Here is a 21,699-nt window from a genome sequence, read left to right on the forward strand (position 1 = left end):
AGTGTAAAAAAGTATTAAAAGTTAAAAAAAAAAAAACTTTTCCCCAAGCACAATGTAAAAACTAAAAAAAAGGAATGAAATAAAAAGTGTTAAAAAATAATCGTATGTACCAAAAAAATGGTTACCAGAATGTGGTGAAACAGAACAAATTTTTTTTTTTAACAAATAGTTTCTGCTTTGTAAAAATAGTAAGGCCTCATGCACACGACGGACGGCCGCAGAGTGTCATCCGCGGGCCGCCCGCAAATCGCGGGCTGTGCACATGGCCGCGTGTATTCATTTCTATGAGCCTGGAACGCAAAACACGGCCATAATTAGACTTGTCCATTCTTTTTGCGGTTCAAGCTCCTGGGCCATGCACGGACCGTGGAAACCACGGTCGTTTGCATGGGCCCATTGAAATGAATGGGGCCGCAATTCACCCATTTGCGGGTGAATTGCAGCCTAAAAAAAACGTTAGTGTGCCTGGGGCCTAAAAGTAGTAAAACAAAAATTCCCAATATTTTGTTGTCTAAAACCTGGGTGCGTCTTATAGTCTGAAGAATACGGTAATTATTTATCTGGAGAAACAGATGTGTCTATCGAGCTTAACATTTTAAATATTTAGCTGTTGGACCCAGAGAAAGGCATATCTAATGCTTTTTCTTTTTGCCCCCCACAATTATTTTTCATTTATTTATTTTATTTACTATATATTTATGCATTTAACTTGAAAATTCATATGTCCCCTTAAAATATTAACCCCTTCCCAACATCCGCCATATATATACGGCGCTGTCAGGCAGGGATTCCCACAAAGCGCAGTACCATCACTGGGTGACAGCTGTATGTTACAGCTGGCCCCCTGAGGTATCAGCCAGGACCGGAGCAAGCATCCGATCCGGCCGATTAACCCCTCAGATGCTGCGTTCAATTCATTTTGCAGCATGTGAAGAGTTTTTATCCACCGGCACCTCAGCAATGTGATCACTGGGTTGCCGGTGGCTGCAAAGGCGATCGGAGGCCTAATACTTACCTCCCGATCTGCCAACAATGGAAGCCTCCTATGCCCCGCTCAGGGGCGGGGCCTAAAAGGCTTCCAGTACCATCGGCAAGATGGCGCTGGCTCAGCTTCCGGCTCAGAAGTCATCAGTAGTAGGTGTCCGCTGTATGTTACAGCGGACACCCCGATGTATCGGCAGGAACCGGAGCTAGCTCCGATTCTTGCCATTAACCCCTTCGATGCAGCGATCCAATGCGATCACTGCATTAAAGTGGTTTGTAGCAAATCAGCAGCCTGCCATGCGATGGCAAGGCTGGGGACTGCTAACAATGGCTTCCTGTCTGCCATTACGGAAGCCGATTAGGCCCCGACCGGAGCCTGATCAGCTTGCTGTCAGTGAATAACTGACAGTTGTAATACATTGCACTACATAGGTAATGCAATGTATTAGAACATCAATCAAACAGTTGGACCTTCAAGTGCCCTAGTGGGACTAAAGAAAAGTGTAAAAAAAAAAGTAAAAATAAAATTTGTAAAAAATCTAATCAAAGTTTCAATTAATAACATAAAACATGATCGCCCTTTTTCCCTTATCAAGTCATTTATTATTGTAAAAAAATAATAAAACCATACATATTTGGCATCGCCGCTTCCGTAACGACCTGAACTATAAAAATATTATGTTATTTGTCCCTCGCAGTGAACGCCGTAAAAAACAACCTAAAAAATAATGCCAGAATTCCTTTTTTTTTGGTCACTTTGTCTTCCAAAAATTGAAATAAAAAGTGATCGAAAATTCGCATGTATCCAAAACAGGTATCCATAAAATCTATAGCTCGTCTCGCAATATACAAGCCCTCATACAGCTCCGTCGATTAAAAAATTAAAAAGTTATGGCTCTCACAACTTGGTGACAGAAAAAATACATTCTTTTTACAAAAGTAATTTTATTGTGCAAAAAGTTGTAATACATAAAACAGTTCTCTAAATTAGGTATCGCCGGAATCGTACTCACCCACAGAATAAAGTTAACATGGAATTTATAAACGCATGGTGACCGCTGTATAAAAAAACCAAAAAAAAACTATGGCAGAATTGCTATTTTTTTATGACATTGCCTCCCAAAAAAAAAGGATAACAAGTGATCAAAAAGTCACATGTACCCCAAAATGGTACCAATAATAACTACAGCTCGTCCTGCAAAAAAAGCAGCCTATCAAATCAAGAAAGTTCCAATCAAATCAAAGTCCTAAAATTAGGGAACCAGGAAGGCGAGAACTCAAATACATCTGCTGGAAGTGAGGGCGCCCGTATTATATCAGGACAACACTTTCACAGCAAAATTACCCAAACTGCAAAGGTGCGGCGTGTGGACCAAAAGGGGGATAAATAAGGACATTTATCAGTGCGACAGTGGCCTGTGCAGAAAGGATTCACGGCGTAACACACATCTATGGATTATTTTATTGTTTACCCCATTATTATACTACCTGACTATGCCCCTAATATACTCTGCCCAGCTTACATGTACCCCCCCCATTATTATACCACCTGACTATGCCCCTAATATACTCTGCCCAGCTTACATGTGCCCCATATTATAAACTGAAACACCAGTAAAACTCCAAACAAAACTACTACCAAGCAAAATCCACGTTCCAAAAGCTAAATGGCACTCCTTCCCTTCTGAGCTCTACAGCATTCCCAAACAGCAGTTTACTTCCACATATATGGCACCGCCATACCCGGGAGAACCATTTTAACAATTTTTGTGGTGTGTGTCTCCAGTGACATAAGCTGGGCACGACATATTTGCCACTGAAATGTCACATCTAGGGAAAAATTTACATTTTTACTTTGCACCATCCGCAGCGCAATCATTTATGAAAAAGACCTGTGTGGTGAAAATGCTCACTACACCCCTTAATAAAAGCCTTGAGGGGTGTAGTTTCCAAAATGGGGTCACTTCTCAGGGATTTCTTTTACTATTTCACATTAGAGCCTCTGCAATTGTGAACCAATACTGCCAAATTAGGCCTCAATTTCGCATGGTACTCTTTCACTCCTGAGCCCTGTCATATGTCAAGGCAAAATATTAGGGCCCCATGTAGGGTGATTTTAAAATGGGGAAACACAGCATAATAATTAGAGAGCTGTCTTGTTATGGTGGCATAAGCTGGCCATCACATATTAGCATATCTATGGAAAAAATAAAATTTTCACTCTGCAACATCGAGTGCACACTAATTTCTGCAAAAGATCCGCGGGATTAAAATGCTCGGTACACCCCTAGGTTAATACATTGAGGGGTGTAGTTTCCAAAATGGGGTCACTTGTGGGGGGTTTCCAGTGTTTTGGTCCCACAGGGGCTTTGCAAATGCGACATAGCGACTAGAAACCAATCCAGCAAAATCTGCACTCCAAAAGCCAAATGGCACTCCTTCCCTCCTGAGCCCTACTCTGTGCCAAAACAGCAGTTTATGACCACATATTGGGTATTGCTGTACTCAGGAGAAATTGCTCTACAAAATATGTGGTTCATTTTTTCTTTTATTTATTTATAAAATGAAAAATACTGAGCTAAATCTACATCTTATTGAACAAAAAGATTTTTTTTTATTTTCACTGCCCAATTCTAATAAAATCTATAAAACCCCTGTGGTGTCAAAATGCTCACTACACCCGTAGATGAATTCCTCAAGGGGTGTAGTTTCCAAAATGGGGTCACTTGTGGGAGGTGTCCACTGTTTTGTCAATTCGAGGGCTTTGCAAATGTGACATGGCCTCCGCAAACCATTCCTGCTAAATTTGAGCTCCAAAAGCCAAATGGCGCTCTTACCCTTCTGAGCCCTGCCGTGTGTACAAAAAGCCATTTATGAACACATGTGGGGTATTGTTTTACTCAGAAGAAATTGATTTACAAATGTGGTGGTGCTTTTTCTCGTTTAGTCCTCGTGGAAATGAGAAAAAATTTGCTAAACCTACATTTTCTTTGAAAGAATGTCGATTTTCATTTTCACAGCCTAAGGCCCCATGCACACGACCGTAAAAACTCCCATAATTACGGCCCCATAGACTTCTATTGGTCACGGGTACCTCCCCGTATGCTTACGGGAAGGTGCCTGTGCCGTTGAAAAAGATAGAACATGTCCTATTTCAGGCCGTAATTACGGCACGGGCAGCCCGTAGAAGTCTATGGGCTCCCGTAATTACGGGTGACGACGTGTGTGCACCCGTAATTACGGGAGCGTTGCTAGGCGACATCAGTAAATAGTCACTGTCCAGGGTGCTGAAAGAGTTAAATGATCGGCAGTAACTATTTCAGCACCCTGGACAGTGGCTACCAATCACAATATAGATAAAGCTGTAAAAAAAAAAAGACGTTCATACTTACCCAGAACTCCCTGCTTCTTCCTCCAGTCCGGCCTCCTGGGACGACGTTACAGCCCATGTGAACGCTGCGGCCAATCACAGGCCAATCACTGGATGCAGCGGTCACATGGACTGCCGCGTCATCCAGGGAGGTCGGACTGGATGTCAAGAGAGGGACGCGTCACCAGGACAATGGCCGGGTAAATATGAATTTCTTTTACTTTTATTACGGAAAGGGCTGTCCCTTCTCTCTATCCTGCACTGATAGAGAGAAGGGCTGCCGATTAGTGAAGTGCAATTTTGCAGCCAAAAACGTGCCCGTGAATACGGGTGACGGGTCCGTAAATACTGGTGCAATACGGGTCGAATACGTGGGACCAAGCACCCGTATTTACGCCAGTATTTACGGGTGGACAAAAATACGGTCGTGTGCATGAGGCCTAATTCCAATAATTTCTGCAATAAACCTGTGCAGTCAAAATGCTCACTATACCCCTAGATAATTTCCTTGAGGGGGTCTAGTTTCCCAAATGGTGTCACTTTTGGGGGATTTCCACTGTTTTGGCACCGCAAGATGTCTTCAAACCTCACATGGTGCCTAAAATATTTTCTAATAAAAATAGGGACCCAATATCCACTAGGTGCTCCTTTGCTTCTGGGGCCGGTGTTTCAGTCCAGTAGCACGCTAGGGCCACATGTGGGATATTTCTCAAAACTGCAGAACCTGGGCATTAAATATTGAGTTGCATTTCTCTGGTAAAACTTTCCGTGTTACAAAAAAAATGGATTTAAAACTAATTTCTGCAAAAAAAAAGGACATTTGAAAATTTCACTTTAAGGGTATGTTCACACGGCCTATTTACGGACGTAATTCGGGCGTTTTAACCCCCAAATTACGTCCGAAAATGCGGCTCGTCAGAACGCCAGCCTAAACCTTCAATAGTCCAGGGCTCTGCCACATCCTAAATCATTGATTTCATGTTAGTCAAATATTCTAAGAGAATATGATTATGTTTTTACCTGTCTCATTCGATATTTCTCCTTCTGCGCACGGCATGCATTCAAAGCAACACGTATGTATTCCTTTTGTTAAGATACTTTGATAACCAGCTGGACAATCCTCAGAACATTTAGAGACTGGAACCTAGAATAGAAATGATCACAATAATCTAAGATTAGTACCAAACAGTATATTTGGACATGTGTGTTTTATTGTGTAAGGTATAATTGATGAACTGTATATGATAAGTGGACCGTAACCCCTTGGTGCCGCAGCCGGTTTAATTTTTTTCCATTTTAGTTTTTCCCTCCCCTCACTCCTTACAAGAACCCAATCTTTTTTTATTTTTCCATCAATATATAATAATAATGTGAGGGCTTGTTTTTTTTGTGGGACCGGTTGTGTCCCTGTAAATGGCACCATTGAATGTTCCATATAATGTAGGGTAAAATGGAAAACAAATTACAATTCCACTATTGTTTATTTTGGGTTTACTCTGCGGATCAGAACAATCAGTCCGGGTTCCCACGGGTCGGATACGCTGTGTAAAAACTGTGCAGCCTGTCCGACCTGGAACCTGCAATACATTTCATCCGAAAAATCCTACCACATTGTGAAAGCAGCACTTGAGAAAAAAACAAAAACTTTGCTGCTTACCTCCTCCCTTTTCTCTGCACGTACTCCAGACTCCTGTGATGTCATTGCAGTCCATGTGACGATGCAGCCTGTGATTGGCTGCAGCGGTCACATGGGCTAAAATGGCATGCCAGGTGGCCGGACTGCAGGAAGAAGGAGGAGGGCGTTCTGGGTATGTATGATTTTTTTGTTTGTTTTCCGTAGTTGCGATTTTTTCTGCGTAAATGCTGCGAATACGCTGCAAAAGTCGCAACACTTAGCTTACTGTTGCGGGATTTGCATCCCCATTGAATTCAATGGGGAAAACGCAAAACAGAAAATCAAAAGTTATTAACGTTTACGCTGCATTTTTTTTTCCCCCATCGTGGGCATTAGATTTTCTAAATCTCATCCATTTTGCGGCTACTGTAAATGCTGCGGAATTACGTTTCGGAAATTGCCGCAGCATTTACGCTGCGTGGGAACCCGTCCTTATGGTGATACAAAATGTATGTTTACATTTTTTTTAGCATTGCTACTTTTACTAAATAAAAACAATTTGTTAAAAACAATTTTGTTTCGTCTCACTATATTCTGAGACCTAGAACTTTGGTGTAAGGGCTTGTTTTTTGCTGGATGAGCTGTTTTTTTTATTGGTACTATTTTGGGGTACATATGACTTTTTGGGATCTTTTTATTTCATTTTTTGGGAGGCGAAGTGGCAATACATTTTTTGTTACTGCATTCACTGTGCAGGATAAATATCGTTATATTTTAATAGTTCCGATTGTTGCGAACGCAGCAAGAATAATATTTTTTTTATTTTTAAGTTATCTACATTACTTTACATTAAAAAAAAGTGGGGAAATCTTCTTTTTTTTTTTTTTTTACTCTGAATGTTTTTTTTATATAATCTTGAAAATGTTACTAAACTAATCGTAAATTTAGTTTTTAGTCCTACTAGGGGACTTGAGCATGCAATTGTTTGATCGCTTGTAGAACGCACTGTAATACTTCTGTATTGCAGTGTATTGTCCTGCCAGCGTTCTATTAAGCCCTGTCTCTAGTGACTCCATTATCCACTCAGCTACCGTGACAATCAATCGGCACCTTGCGATTGCTGGGGGCTGATGGAGTGCCCATCTCTAACCGCTTAGATGCCGTGGTCACTATTGAGAGCAGCATCTAAGTGGGTAAACGGCCAGGATCTCAGATTATCTCCGATCCAAGCCAGTGTAAACTGTAATATACGATTGACTTCTGCTGTATATGGAGCGGGCTCAGATGTAGCCATCTTTATCTTGACTCAACTTACTGCAGCGTGATATCACACAACAAAAGCCATTGAAAAGCCATTAAAAAAAAAATCAAGATTCATTTTCTCTCCACTGTGTATTTAATGCTTTAAGATTTAAGATTAAGACGGCTACATCTGTATCTCACCCTACGACATAAAAAGCCGTAATTATGAGAAAAAAACTATACTTATTAAATAACACATCATTATTTTGAGGTGAAATATAATAATTATGAAATAAAATGTCATAAATTTTACAAAAATTTTAAGCATTTATTTTTTATAAACAACAAAATTAACTATTTGCATAACCGTGTGCCAAGTTTTAGACCTGCATTGCTTATCCATAGGCTTTATTCTGCTGCTTCTGGGTGGCTCTTGACTGCAAGGCATAAAAAGTATCTCATAATACTGACTTACTATCTCCTAATTGTGACTTACGATCGTATGATTATGACTAAACATGTTAGAATTATAAATTTCTATCTCAAAATGTAACTTTAAAGGTCATAATTTATAAATAAAAAAACATATGTTTGTTGGCGTCAGGCATATCTATAATTCTTCAAAGACTTTACTTTAAAACAGATAATTCAGCCAGAAGTACCAGATCTTTTTGCATCCTCCTTTCTATCATAGGGCAGTGCATCCAAGTCAATGGTAATATGAAAACCATCTTGTGACTTCTGCTTTAGTAACAATGTCATATTGGATAATATGTGATAACAGGATTATCAAAGAAACAGTGTCCGTATTAATATTGTGATAGTGTTTGCAGCTTATTGTTTAAGTTCTTCGTAATGATAAATACATCGATTGAGTCTATTTCTTTGGTTTCTTTTTATATTTTTTTTACATTTTATTTCATTATTCATTTTTTTTTTCGTGGCACTATGGGACTTGACCATGTGATAGTTTCATTGTTGAAGTAATGCACCGCAATACCTCTGTATTGTAGTGTACAATGCCTGCCACTGTAGAGATGACAGACATCCTAGGCATACATAGATGGCAGACCTGGGGCCTTCATTAAGCTGCCATGAAAAACCATCAGTGCCTCACAATTGGGTCACGGGGGCGCTGATGGTGTGACAGAGGGAGTCCCCTTCCCTAGGTCTAACTGCTTAGCTTCTGTGGTCACTATTTACCTTAGCAACTAAAGGGTAAAATAGTTGATATTGAAGTTATCTCCAATCCCGACCGTTGCTGCAGAGTGTCAGCTGTGCCGTATATATAGTGCTTGGCATTAAAGGTGTTTTCCAGGAGTTTTATATTGATCCTTAGGATAGGTCATCAATATAAGATGGGTGGGGGTCCGAATCCCGGCACCACCACCAATCAGCTGACTGAATGGGCCACGATGTACATCACCGCAGCCTTGTCAGTGTTTATCAAGTGCAGCGCGGTACACTTCTGCAGTGGCTGTGCCTAAAATTGTAGCTCAGTCCTATTAACTTGAATGGGACCGGAACTTGTACCTGTACCTTTCTACTGGGAAAAGTCAACTCATCAGCGGAGGTACTTGAAGCCGGACCCGTGACGATTTTATATTGATGACCTATCCTGAGTATAGGTCATCTATATAAAAGTCCTGGAAAACCCCTATAAGTACCGAGCACCAGTTCCATATATATATACACTACCGTTCAAAGGTTTGGGGTCACCCAGACAATTTTGTGTTTTCCATGAAACTCACACTTATATTTATCAAATGAGTTGCAAAATGACTAGAAAATATAGTCAAGACATTGACAAGGTTAGAAATAATGATTTTTATTTGAAATAATAATTTTCTCCTTCAGACTTTGCTTTGGTCTTGGAATGCTCCATTTGCAGCAATTCCAGCATTGCAGACCTTTGGCATTCTAGCTGTTAATTTGCTGAGGTAATCGGGAGAAATTTCCCCCCATGCTTCCAGAAGCCCCTCCCACAAGTTGGATTGGCTTGATGGGCACTTCTTGCGTACCATACGGTCAAGCTGCTCCCACAACAGCTCTATGGGGTTGAGATCTGGTGACTGCGCTGGCCACTCCATTACAGATAGAATACCAGCTGCCTGCTTCTTCCCTAAATAGTTCTTGCATAATTTGGAGGTGTGCTTTGAGTCATTGTCCTGTTGTAGGATGAAATTGGCTCCAATCAAGCGCTGTCCACAGGGTATGGCATGGCGTTGCAAAATGGAGTGATAGCCTTCCTTATTCAAAATGCCTTTTACCTTGTACAAATCTCCCACTTTACCAGCACCAAAGCAACCCCAGACCATCACATTACCTCCACCATGCTTGACAGATGGTGTCAGGCACTCTTCCAGCATCTTTTCAGTTGTTCTGCGTCTCACAAATGTTCTTCTGTGTGATCCAAACACCTCAAACTTCGATTCGTCTGTCCATAACACTTTTTTCCAATCTTCCTCTGTCCAATGTCTGTGTGCTTTTGCCCATATTAATCTTTTCCTTTTATTAGCCAGTCTCAGATATGGCTTTTTCTTTGCCACTCTGCCCTGAAGGCCAGCATCCCGGAGTCGCCTCTTCCCTGTAGACGTTGACACTGGCGTTTTGCGGGTACTATTTAATGAAGCTGCCAGTTGAGGACCTGTGAGGCGTCTATTTCTCAAACTGGAGACTCTAATGTACTTGTCTTGTTGCTCAGTTGTGCAGCGGGGCCTCCGACTTCTCTTTCTACTCTGGTTAGAGCCTGTTTGTGCTCTGCTCTGAAGGGAGTAGTACACACCGTTGTAGGAAATCTTCAGTTTCTTGGCAATTTCTCGCATGGAATAGCCTTCATTTCTAAGAACAAGAATAGACTGTCGAGTTTAACATGAAAGCTCTCTTTTTCTAGCCATTTTGAGAATTTAATCGAACCCACAAATGTAATGCTCCAGATTCTCAACTAGCTCAAAGGAAGGTCAGTTTTATAGCTCCTCTAAACAGCAAAACTGTTTACAGCGGTGCTAACATAATTGCACAAGGGTTTTCTAATCATCCATTAGCCTTCTAACACAGTTAGCAAACACAATGTGCCATTAGAACACTGGAGTGATGGTTGCTGGAAATTGGCTTCTATACACCTATGTAGATATTGCATTAAAAACCAGACGTTTGCAGCTAGAATAGTCATTTAGCACATTAACAATGTATAGAGTGTATTTCTGATTAATTTAATGTTATCTTCATTGAAAAAAACTGTGCTTTTCTTTAAAAAATAAGGACATTTCTAAGTCACCCTAAGCTTTTGAACGGTAGTGTATATATATATATATATATATATATATATATATATATATATATATATATATATATATATATATATATATATATATATATATAGCAGATGTTTCCAAGAGGTTAATGAAGGCGGTGTAATTTTTTATTTTTCTTGGTGGGACTGCAGGGAAATTAAACATTGTTGACAAGTTCTTCCACAGATTCTATCTAAACACCGGGGGTCAAAATAGTGGGACACCCCATAATAAGGTGATTGTGAGGAGGGGTATTCTAACATAAAAAAAAAGATTAAAAGCGTACACCCCATTAAGTCACATCCCTAGTGTGTATATTGTTTATTTTTGCTTTGTATGACTCATATGGATATTTTTCTCGATGTTTGTCTTTAATCATATGTCTTCTTATTTCCATAAAAGCACTGACCTCACCATGTTTCCAAAAAATCTCATCAGTATAGATATCAAGCTGATCTTCTTCATGCAGCAATTTATTAAATGTCCCAACATTTTTTAAGAAATGTTTTGTATAATTTAAAATGATAAAATTGTTGATGTGATAATATGTCGGCATTTCTCCTTTTTCATTAAAATAAACTTCTTCCCCCATAGGATCCTGGAAATGGAGTCTTCTTAAAACATGCTGGATGAATCAAACTAATAATCACTAAATAATAAATATAAATATAGAATACAAACTGAAAATCAAAATACAATTCTTTCATCATTGAATTCTTTTGATCATGTGATGTACTTGACAGCACCGACACATGTTTTGTCCAATATTTGTATTCCCCATTTTTTATTTTTTTTAACACTTACAGTGAAGGAAATAAGTATTTGATCCCTTGCTGATTTCGTAAGTTTGCCCACTGTCAAAGTCATGAACAGTCTAGAAAATTTTTAGGCTAGGTTAATTTTACCAGTGAGAGATAGATTATATAAAAAAAAGCAGAAAATCACATTGTCAAAATGATATATATTTATTTGCATTGTGCACAGAGAAATAAGTATTTGATCCCCTACCAACCATTAAGAGTTCAGCCTCCTCCAGACCAGTTACACGCTCCAAATCAACTTGGTGCCTGCATTATAGACAGCTCTTACATGGTCACCTGTATAAAAGACTCCTGTCCACAGACTCAATGAATCAGTCTGACTCTAACCTCTACAACATGGGCAAGACCAAAGAGCTTTCTAAGGATGTCAGGGACAAGATCATAGACCTGCACAAGGCTGGAATGGGCTACAAAACCATAAGTAAGACGCTGGGTGAGAAGGAGACAACTGTTGGTGCAATAATAAGAAAATGGAAGACGTACAAAATCACTGTCAATCGACATCGATCTGGGGCTCCATGCAAAATCTCACCTCGTGGGGTATCCTTGATCCTGAAGAAGGTGAGAGCTCAGCAGAAAACTACACTGGGGGAACTTGTTAATGATCTCAAGGCAGCTGGGACCACAGTCACCAAGAAAACCATTGGTAACACATTACACCGTAATGGATTAAAATCCTGCAGCGCCCGCAAGGTCCCCCTGCTCAAGAAGGCTCATGTACAGGCCCGTCTGAAGTTTGCAAATGAACATCTGGATGATTCTGAGAGTGATTGGGAGAAGGTGCTGTGGTCAGATGAGACTAAAATTGAGCTCTTTGGCATTAACTCAACTCGCCGTGTTTGGAGGAAGAGAAATGCTGCCTATGACCCAAAGAACACCGTCCCCACTGTCAAGCATGGAGGTGGAAACATTATGTTTTGGGGGTGTTTCTCTGCTAAGGGCACAGGACTACTTCACCGCATCAATAGGAGAATGGATGGAGCCATGTACCGTCAAATCCTGAGTGACAACCTCCTTCCCTCCACCAGGACATTAAAAATGGCTCGTGGCTGGGTCTTCCAGCACGACAATGACCCGAAACATACAGCCAAGGCAACAAAGGAGTTGCTCAAAAAGAAGCACATTAAGGTCATGGAGTGGCCTAGCCAGTCTCCAGACCTTAATCCCATCGAAAACGTATGGAGGGAGCTGAAGATCCGAGTTGCCAAGCGACAGCCTCGAAATCTTAATGATTTACAGATGATCTGCAAAGAGGAGTGGGCCAAAATTCCATCTAACATGTGTGCAAACTTCATCATCAACTACAAAAAACGTCTGACTGCTGTGCTTGCCTACAAGGGTTTTGCCACCAAGTATTAAGTCTTGTTTGCCAAAGGGATCAAATACTTATTTCTCTGTGCACAATGCAAATAAATATATATAACTTCTTTATTATTATTATTAATTAAAAAAAAGAAGTTAAAAATTACACATATTTGGTATCGCCGCGTCCGTAACGACCCAAACTATAAAGTTATTACATTATTTAACCCGCTCGGAGAACGCCGTAAAAAATGACATTAAAAAAGTTGCATGTACTTCAAAATGGTACCAATAAAAACTACAAGTCGTCCCGCAAAACAAAAGCCCTCATGTAGCTGCATTGGCGGAAAAATAAAAAAGTTATAGCTCTGCAAATTTGTTAGACACAAAAACAAATAATTTTGAAAAAAAAAAAATTTTACTGTGTAAAAGTAGTAAAACATAGAAAACCTATACAAATTTTGTATTGGTGCAACCATAACAACCCGCTAAATAAAGATATTGTGTTATTTATACCACACGGTAAATGGTGTAAATTTAAGATGCTAAAAAGTGCGGCAAAATTGATGTTTTTTTTCGATTACCCCCAAAAAAGTTAATTAAATTTAATTAACAAATTATATGTACCCCAAAATGGGGCTATTAAAAAACACAACTTGTCCCATAAAACAAAAGTCCTTATACAGCTATGTCGACCCAAAAATGAAAAAACAATAGCTTGGTCATTAAGGTTTAAAATAGACTGGTCATTAAAGGGTTAAAGGGGTAGTTCGGGCACGGGGTGGTTTTGTCATACTGATGACCTATCCACGGGATAGATCATCAGTATATGATTGTCGGGGTCTGACACCCCGACACCACACCTATCAGCTGTACCGGCACCAGATGTTATGCAGTGGCCGGTGTTGGAAACAGATGGCTCCATACACTGTATAGCGGCTGTACTGCAGCTCTGCATCTATTCAAGTGAAGCACTGGCGCTATTCTGTGACCGGAGCCATCTGCTTCCGGTATGGACATCCTGTGCCTGGAGGCAGCCGGTAAAACTCATTGGTGCGGGGTCCAAGCGTTGACCCACTGAACATATACTGATGACCTATGCTTTAGATAGGTCATCAGTATGAAAAACTGCCTTGTGCCCGGACAACCTCTTTAATGTGCGTTGCCTTGTCTCCATTTATTATCCGATTTAATGTGGTGGCCGGCATAGATGTGGGTGCCAGAGGTAAGTCCCACATCTATCAGAATCTAATGGTTTGTCTTTTGGCTATGCCATAAATGTCTGAGTCAGGAATACCCTTTAAAGTATTGGACTGAGGGATTGTAAATTTGAATAAAAATTTAAGTGCGTGGCTAGGCTTACTATGTAATCTCTGGAAACCTGTCCCACCAGAATAGGTTTATACCACCATCAGTGCTGAGTCCAGTGTTTCGTGAAAGGTAATTGTTAGCCGCCACTATGACCATTGTAGGTGAATTTCCTGTGTGCTAGTCACAGGACATAGGTGACCATAATGTAACTGGGGCAGGACCCTCTTGTCTCGGCAGGCTATGGGTTAGAGGTTGGCCCCACAAGGACATGCAGAGGCACAAAATGTATGTGCTAGAAATAGGCTAGCTTGTGTTCTGCTTGAACAAAGCTGGCTTTAGGGTTTCCCTGTAGGGTTTTGACCGGTGTGATAAGCAAGTTGACTATATCTTTGTTCTAAAATGCACTTCAAGAACAAACATATCCTTCTGGGTAATTTTTGGAGTGTCTGACTGAATCTCTTTTCACTCCCTTGTAGCCCATTCAACCTAGCCTCAGTTATGAGTAGGGAAGTTCTTCTGAAGGAGTGAGATATATAGCCTACACTGGACCTTTTCTGATGGATCTCAGTGACATTGATAGTCATAGAGAGTGGACAATCACTCGGGACCACTTTGTAAATAAGAACAGGAGCTGTTCTGGCAGAACTGATCTACTCATATAGTACCTGGTCAACATTTCATTTTAATAGCTGGCATGTAATTCTATACTACAGTGTACATTTCCCGTTCACGAGTGGTTACATATGGTTAGCTAGCTTAATCACAAGGGGTTCCCGGAACCAGACTCGTGGTGACCAACAAATTTAGTAAGGCTGCTGTCTGAAGAGAAAGGTGTTAGCTTCATGAGACAACCACCCTTAAATTTATCAGGGAAACTTTAGGTGCAAGTCCAGTACAAATGATTAGGATATATTATGAATTTTTAATTTTACAGGAAGTGAAGAGGATTTTTATGGAATTGCAAGTTGACCGATTCCTCTAAGGCTGCTGTAGACTGCCAGGAGAGAGCGTGCAAACAAATCCACAACCTGAAATCCGTCACAACTCTTATCGACAGAGTCTAAGGCTACTCTAAGGTTTTCGCCAGAGCCAATCGCAAGGTGGGATGATTTTTGCTGCATAGAACCCAGCTTGTCTTAGCAGAGTTCAGTCTTGGATAAGAGGTGTAATGCAGGCAAACCTGAACAGGAACCAAACAGTCAGAGGGTAAACATAACGTCTAAAACAGTAAGCAAGTGGTTAACAGGTAAAAAGAGGTTAGAACCAGCTGGGAGCAGATAATCAAAATTGGTAAACAAAAGGTTATCCAAATACACGCCGAGGTCAATGTCCAAGAAGTCAAAGGTAAAGGGTGTAGGTAAGTAGCTTGATCAAAACGCCTGCAGAAAGGAAATTCCCAAGCAAAGCACAGATGGAGGAAGCCAGGTATAAATACTAACCCTACACCTGATAGGCAGAAGGACAGAGAAAAGGGATAGACTAAAAGTAAAACAGAACCGCCTAGAAGCTAGAACAGTAGTCATGGTGATCTTAAGGGAACAGGCGTTTCCAAGCAAGGAACAGGAACAAAACTTACCTTAATTTTGTGTCTCCGATTACTTATGAGATTTCTGGGCATAAGAGTCAAGACTTGATGGAGAGCGTGTGCCATGGCATAGACAGCTTTATAGACACAATAAGTCGTTTCAAATGCCAAAGTGTAGTAACGTCTGCTGCCAATTTGACGTATCTTTATATTCTTACTGCAATTTTTCAGTTCGATTCCATAAGAAAGTTCAACCATTTTGTTTAACTTTGTGTTTGAACTTAAGCAGTTTAAATATATAGCAAAGATATGCTGCAGTAAAGTGTCATTCGGGCGATTTTCAAGACTGACATCATCTAAGAAGTTCTTCAGATGTGGGATCTTTTTAGAGGGCAGTGAAAATATAAGACTGCCAAGGAATGATGATTTATGTTTTATTAATAAAAGAAGGTGAGCAGCAGACCCTACTGATATGATAAACATCTTCTCGCGCCCACCAGTACATTCACTTTCAATTGACTTCATTGTCACAAGTGAAATTGTACCACAAAGTACAACAATTTTTGATGTTGCCTTGTTAAAAACCTCTCTGCTCTTCTTAGAAGTGATGTCTTCAAGTTCTATATCATCAGAGGCTATTTTAAGGATAAACTCAATGCAGATACCATGAACTTCGGCCTGTTTCTTTAATTCTTGACTTTGTGTGTGTCCTCCATCATCATCAGAACCGATAAAAACACAGGGACATATACAAAAACACCGAAAAAGGCCATACTTACAAATGGACACAGCCAGGCCAGAAATGCTGATGAAAGGGCGAGCAGGTGCTTTAAATAATAATAGCCACTCCCACTAGTCTTGAGGGGAGTGGTATGTGGTGCATGGGATGTGTAGTAAGAAATAATAAATGAATAGTGTGTGTGCAAGTGTAATACTATAAGTGAAATATAGGGGGCAGTAATAAATGAAGTGCCTCAATAGAAATAAATGGATCATCAGATGCAATGACACCAATCCATGTCCAACCAAAATATTGGAGAAGCTTAACAATTGCCAGACACTGTGTTTGGTCACTTGGAAGGGTTTGGAAGAAGGATGGATAGATTTTCTTATTGGATAGAATGGGATCTGTAGCACCATAGCTGATCTAAGAAGAAGTTTTTTTGTTTTTTTTTAAAGACTGTTGAATCTGGTGTATACTATCTATCTATCTATCTATCTATCTATCTATCTATCTATCTATCTATCTATCTATCTATCTATCTATCTATCTATCTATCTATCTATCTATCTATCTATCTATCTATCTATCTATCTATCTATTTCATATCTACAAAACAGCTGACAATGCTGCATATAGGTGAGACAGAGACACATGGCCTATCTTCTTTTGCCATGATTAAGAACGCCGATTGCGTTCGAAACGCGTAGGCTTGGGTATATACCCTGACTACTCCTGCCTTGAGACTGCGTCTCTTCTTCAAATTTTTCATGATTTTGCCAATAAAAATGGGAAATATCCTTCCTTTTTAAACTCCTATCAGCGCTGGATCATCTTTCCTGTTTTTTCTGCACCTTTCTATCATAGTCAGCAGTAACTTTTTTAGCAATTTGTGCTACAGTAGCTCTTTTGTGTAGAAAATTATTTTTGCCATTAATAAGAACACTGTTCGTGTTCGAAACGCGTAGGCTCGGGCATTCGCCCGCATCATCAACCACCTTGAGACTGCGTCTGTGTTCTATTTTAATATTATTTTTCTACTAATAAAAGTGGGAACGGAGTATCCCTTTTAATCTTACACAGCGCTGGATCATTTCTCTCTCTTTTCCTAGCTCTTTTGTGGTATGGGACCAGACAGACTAGCCTTTCCTTCCCACAGGCATCAATAAGCCATGACCCTGTCAAACGTTCAATATTTGTTTTTGGCAAATAAGTCTGCACCCAGCGAAAACCAAAATCATAGTACACAAAAAAGGAGAAAATATATTTAAAGGGAATTTCTATCTTACAAAGTGATTGTAAATTGCAAGAATATGCCATCACTGCATAATCGTGGGGGTCCGACCTCTGGGACCATTCTAATTCTGGGAATGAACAGTCCGCAGTGCTGGTGTAGCGCTGCATTCCCGTCATTGTTTTTTCCTGCACAGCAACACCCTGGCCACCACCTGTGCGGCTAACTTCCGCGGGGCCAAGGGAAAGGAGCCTCAGTTCCCTGCAAAGCTGAGTGCGGAAACAGGAATACACCACGGTCATAAAGTGATTGCATATACAAGTAATATGTCATCATTTTTGCTCCTGTTTTGTACTATAATTTTGGTTTGGTCTGGTGGTAGAAATTATTCACCCTTTAGTTACCATTATAAAGCATGTAGTAGATAAGAAAAGTTGCTGATTTTTTATGAACTTGTTATTATTATAATAATGGGAACGTACCTGGGTGTGCCCATAAACATCTAAAAGTTCTATCATGTGTAATGATGTCTTGGAAGAATGGCCTCCGATGACGCCCACCAGTTTGTCATAATTAAGACAAGAATAGTTTGGGATTATATCCCCAGGACCAGATAAAATCTTTAGCACATTCTCTATGGCTTTATTTATACTATTACAAGAATCAGTCACGTGGTATCCCAAAGTCACATTGGGTAAAATATATGGATTCTTATTAATTTCTTCTATGGCAAAAATAAAAGCCAGAATATATCTGTAGAAGGACGGAAGAGGACTGCAAGGGGTGGAAAAAGAGGAAACATATGACGATGAAATTAGATCTATTACAGCTAATATTAATCAATAGAACTCTATCATAAACAGAAAAAATACGACTCTAGTCAATGATGGAAAAAACCAAGAGCAATGTGTAGTATATTTTATGGACACTAAGTACTGTCAGGATCTGTACGTATGGGGGGGGGGGGGGATTAAGAATATTGATACCATTCAAGTTTAAAGTCCATGGTTAACTTTATTGCAGTCCAGAAATAAACAACTACTTATCCAGCATACAAACAAAACAAACACCTTGCCTGTCTGGGCACTAACTGTCCAGCAGGTTTCCTCACCTATGGTAAACCATAAGACAGTGTAACTTGGATCAGGCTTTCGACACTATCCTTGTGTGGATTTCCAGGCTCGGACACTGGACTTCATTCACTGTCGCCCTAAATAGCCCAGTGAGAACACCTGTCCTGATTTGGGCAAGACAAAACCCTGTACTAGAGTGGGGAGGGAAAGGCAAGTCCCTCTACCAATTCTACCTGCCAATCCAGAGAAATCCATGCCGGGAGAACAGACTTAAGGTGCCTGTCCTCGTCAGATCACAGACATTACGCAGCTCAAGGCCTCACAAGAAAAGAATAGATTGCAAACCACGTGGTGAGTACCGGGATTTCGTTCATTATTTAAGTTGGGTTTTCCCTATCCACAGGCGCCATGCAGTGAAAAAGGACGCCGTGCCGACCATGTCTTCCTGTATAAACATTAAACTGTTTCACTATGGTGTGCCCTTACAGCAAGAATACTGAACAGGCATCTCTGGGGTCCTTTCTAGGTCACCAGGGTTAACTGCAGAGGGTTCCCCCAATCTTTAATCATGTCACAGGCTTTCTGGTGATGCGACTGAAGAGGGGAGTCCCCTTTGATCATGCCTTGGTCACGGACAGCAGCGATCAAAGGGTCAAATAGCCGGTGTCTGAGTTTCCTCAACTGTATTCAGGAGACTGCTCTAGGCACTGGAGATGTTAGTGACAGCTACTGCTACAGAATGAGCGCTCATAAGCCTTTTCTAAAGCAATGCCAAAAGACATCACAAAAGACAGCAGATTCTGGACCTGAACCGCCCACCGTCAAGAGACATTTGGCGGTCAGGACGGAGTAAAGAAGGTTTTGGTTTTTTTTCCCTTATTTTACATGCATTGGATGAATAAAATGTAGTTACATAGCGTTTAGCATTGGTGTGCTGACTACACAGGTTGCAAAAACATTTGTTTACCCTTGCAGGGTACTAATACGTGGGTCTATCAAGCTCTATCTGTCTATCTATCTATCTGTCTATCTATCTATCTCATATCTATCTATCTATCTATCTATCTCATATCTATCTATCTATCTATCTATCTATCTATCTATCATCTATCTATCTATCTATCTATCTATCTATCTATCTATCTATCTATCTATCTATCTATCTATCTATCTATCTATCTATCTATCTATCTATCTATCTATCTATCTATCTATCTATCAATCTATCTATCTATCTCATATCTATCTATCTATCTATCTCATATCTATCTATCTATCTATCTATCTATCATCTATCTATCTATCTATCTATCTATCTATCTATCTATCTATCTATCTATCTATCTATCTATCTATCTATCTATCTATCTATCTATCATCTATCTATCTATCTATCATCTATCTATCTATCTATCTATCTATCTATCTATCTATCTATCTATCTATCTATCTATCTATCTATCTATCTATCTATCTATCTATCTATCTCATATCTATCTATCTATCTATCTATCTATCTATCTATCTATCTATCTATCTATCTATCTATCTATCTCATATCTATCTATCTATCTATCTATCTATCTATCTATCTATCTATCTATCTATCTATCTATCTATCTATCTATCTATCTATCTATCTATCTATGGTTCCAACAAAAATATCATAATTAAATACTATGAAGGTGTACTCACATTTTGCAAAGTTTATCATCTACCAAATAACCTTTTATAATATCATAATAATAATGCACCGTAAATATTCCGCCAATAATCATGTCTCCGTCCTGGACATAATTTGGATCTAACAATTGATAGCCTTTTGTGATAAAACAATTAGGTCCTGAGCTTAGTTGTTGGCATTGTGTTAGTATGAAAGCTCTGATTATTATACATGATATCATTCTTAGGAGAGGATTCAGCAACATCTCTGCAGGTAAGTGGCCGTTCCATGTACTTTTCTTTATTCTTATTCAATCACAGCGGATAAATTTGTGTATGACAGATTTCTGCATCATTTCTACAGAAGCAGGTCACTGTATGAACCAACTTATATAGGGCAGATGGTGAGCTCTCCTCTATGACGTCTAATGGGAATCAGGCAAAAAGCAGAAACGCCGCAAAGAATAGAAAATAATATATTTATCTCAAATGTATTCTTATACTTTTCATAGATCTGTCATTTTAGTCATTCTCAGTCTTGCAAGATAAAAAGGTCATCTGAGCAAAAATAAAGTGTCACACACTGTGCCCCCTGAACATAAGGGGGGATTCAGACGAGCGCGATTTGCGCGCGTGCAGGCCGCGTATTTTCTGCGCGTCACGCACAGCACTATAGAAGTCAATGAGGCAGTTCAAACAGTGCGTGATTCTTGCGCAGCGTTTGTTCGCTGCGTACTATACGCGACAGGTTCAATAACTCTGCGTATTTCACGCATCACGCACCCATTGAAGTCAATGGGTGCGTGAAAATCACGCATGTCATACGCTGGCAGCAGCTGCGAACGCGCGTTTTTCACGCAGGACACGTTGTCTCAATGCAAATGAGTTTGAACTAACTAGTTGAAACCAGCAGAAAAGCAGGAAGTTGGTTAGACAGCAGGTTTTGCAAAAGAGGCCACACCGTTTGCAAAAGCACCACAAGCACCTTGCAGGCATGCCTCGGCAGATGGATGTGGCGAAGCTCATTAGGTTAGTTCAGGAGCGGCCGGAGGTCTGGAACACCCATGCGGAGTCGTACCATGACCGCACATTGAAGGAGGCAGCATGGGAGCAGATAGCAGAGGCGCTATTTGAGCAGGAGTGGGCCGACAGCCGCACCCGTGACCGGCAACAAATTGGTGAGTGGATATCTGTGTGTCGCCATTGATGTGTATAATGACATCCATATTGGATATTGCGTCCCTGCTGAATAATTGCCTGTCATTGCCAACGTTTCGGTTCAGTGCCATCTTTATATAGTATCATCAACTTAGGTTTGTTCTTGTGTAGACGTGTGTTTTACACCAGTTTATATGCACTGTCTGTGTGCGCACTCACATCTGCTGAGTTTATTCAATGATGTGTTCTTTATTCATCATACAGTGGACGATGTAAAGAGACGGTGGCGCAGCTCGAGGGACCAGTTCCGTCGAGAACATGGATCCGGCGCCCGTAGCGGAGATGGTGGTCCCCAGAAACGGCGCTACATTTACTACGACCAGCTGTT

General features: G+C 40.3%; 1 protein-coding gene across 1 annotated transcript in view; it reads right to left on the reverse strand.

The window, feature by feature from the left end:
- Positions 1–21,699, reverse strand: part of LOC142710267 (vomeronasal type-2 receptor 26-like) — a 72,859-nt gene that overhangs the window by 2,410 nt on the left and 48,750 nt on the right. The window contains exons 10-11 of the mRNA XM_075848670.1: positions 5,365–5,498; positions 4,466–4,480 (exon numbers count right to left, since the gene is read on the reverse strand). Of these exons, the coding sequence (XP_075704785.1) occupies positions 4,466–4,480; positions 5,365–5,498 (149 nt within the window). The remainder of the gene's footprint in view (positions 1–4,465; positions 4,481–5,364; positions 5,499–21,699) is intronic.

Source organism: Rhinoderma darwinii, chromosome 1 (genome assembly GCF_050947455.1).
Source record: "Rhinoderma darwinii isolate aRhiDar2 chromosome 1, aRhiDar2.hap1, whole genome shotgun sequence".
NCBI classification, from domain to species: Eukaryota; Metazoa; Chordata; class Amphibia; order Anura; family Rhinodermatidae; genus Rhinoderma; species Rhinoderma darwinii.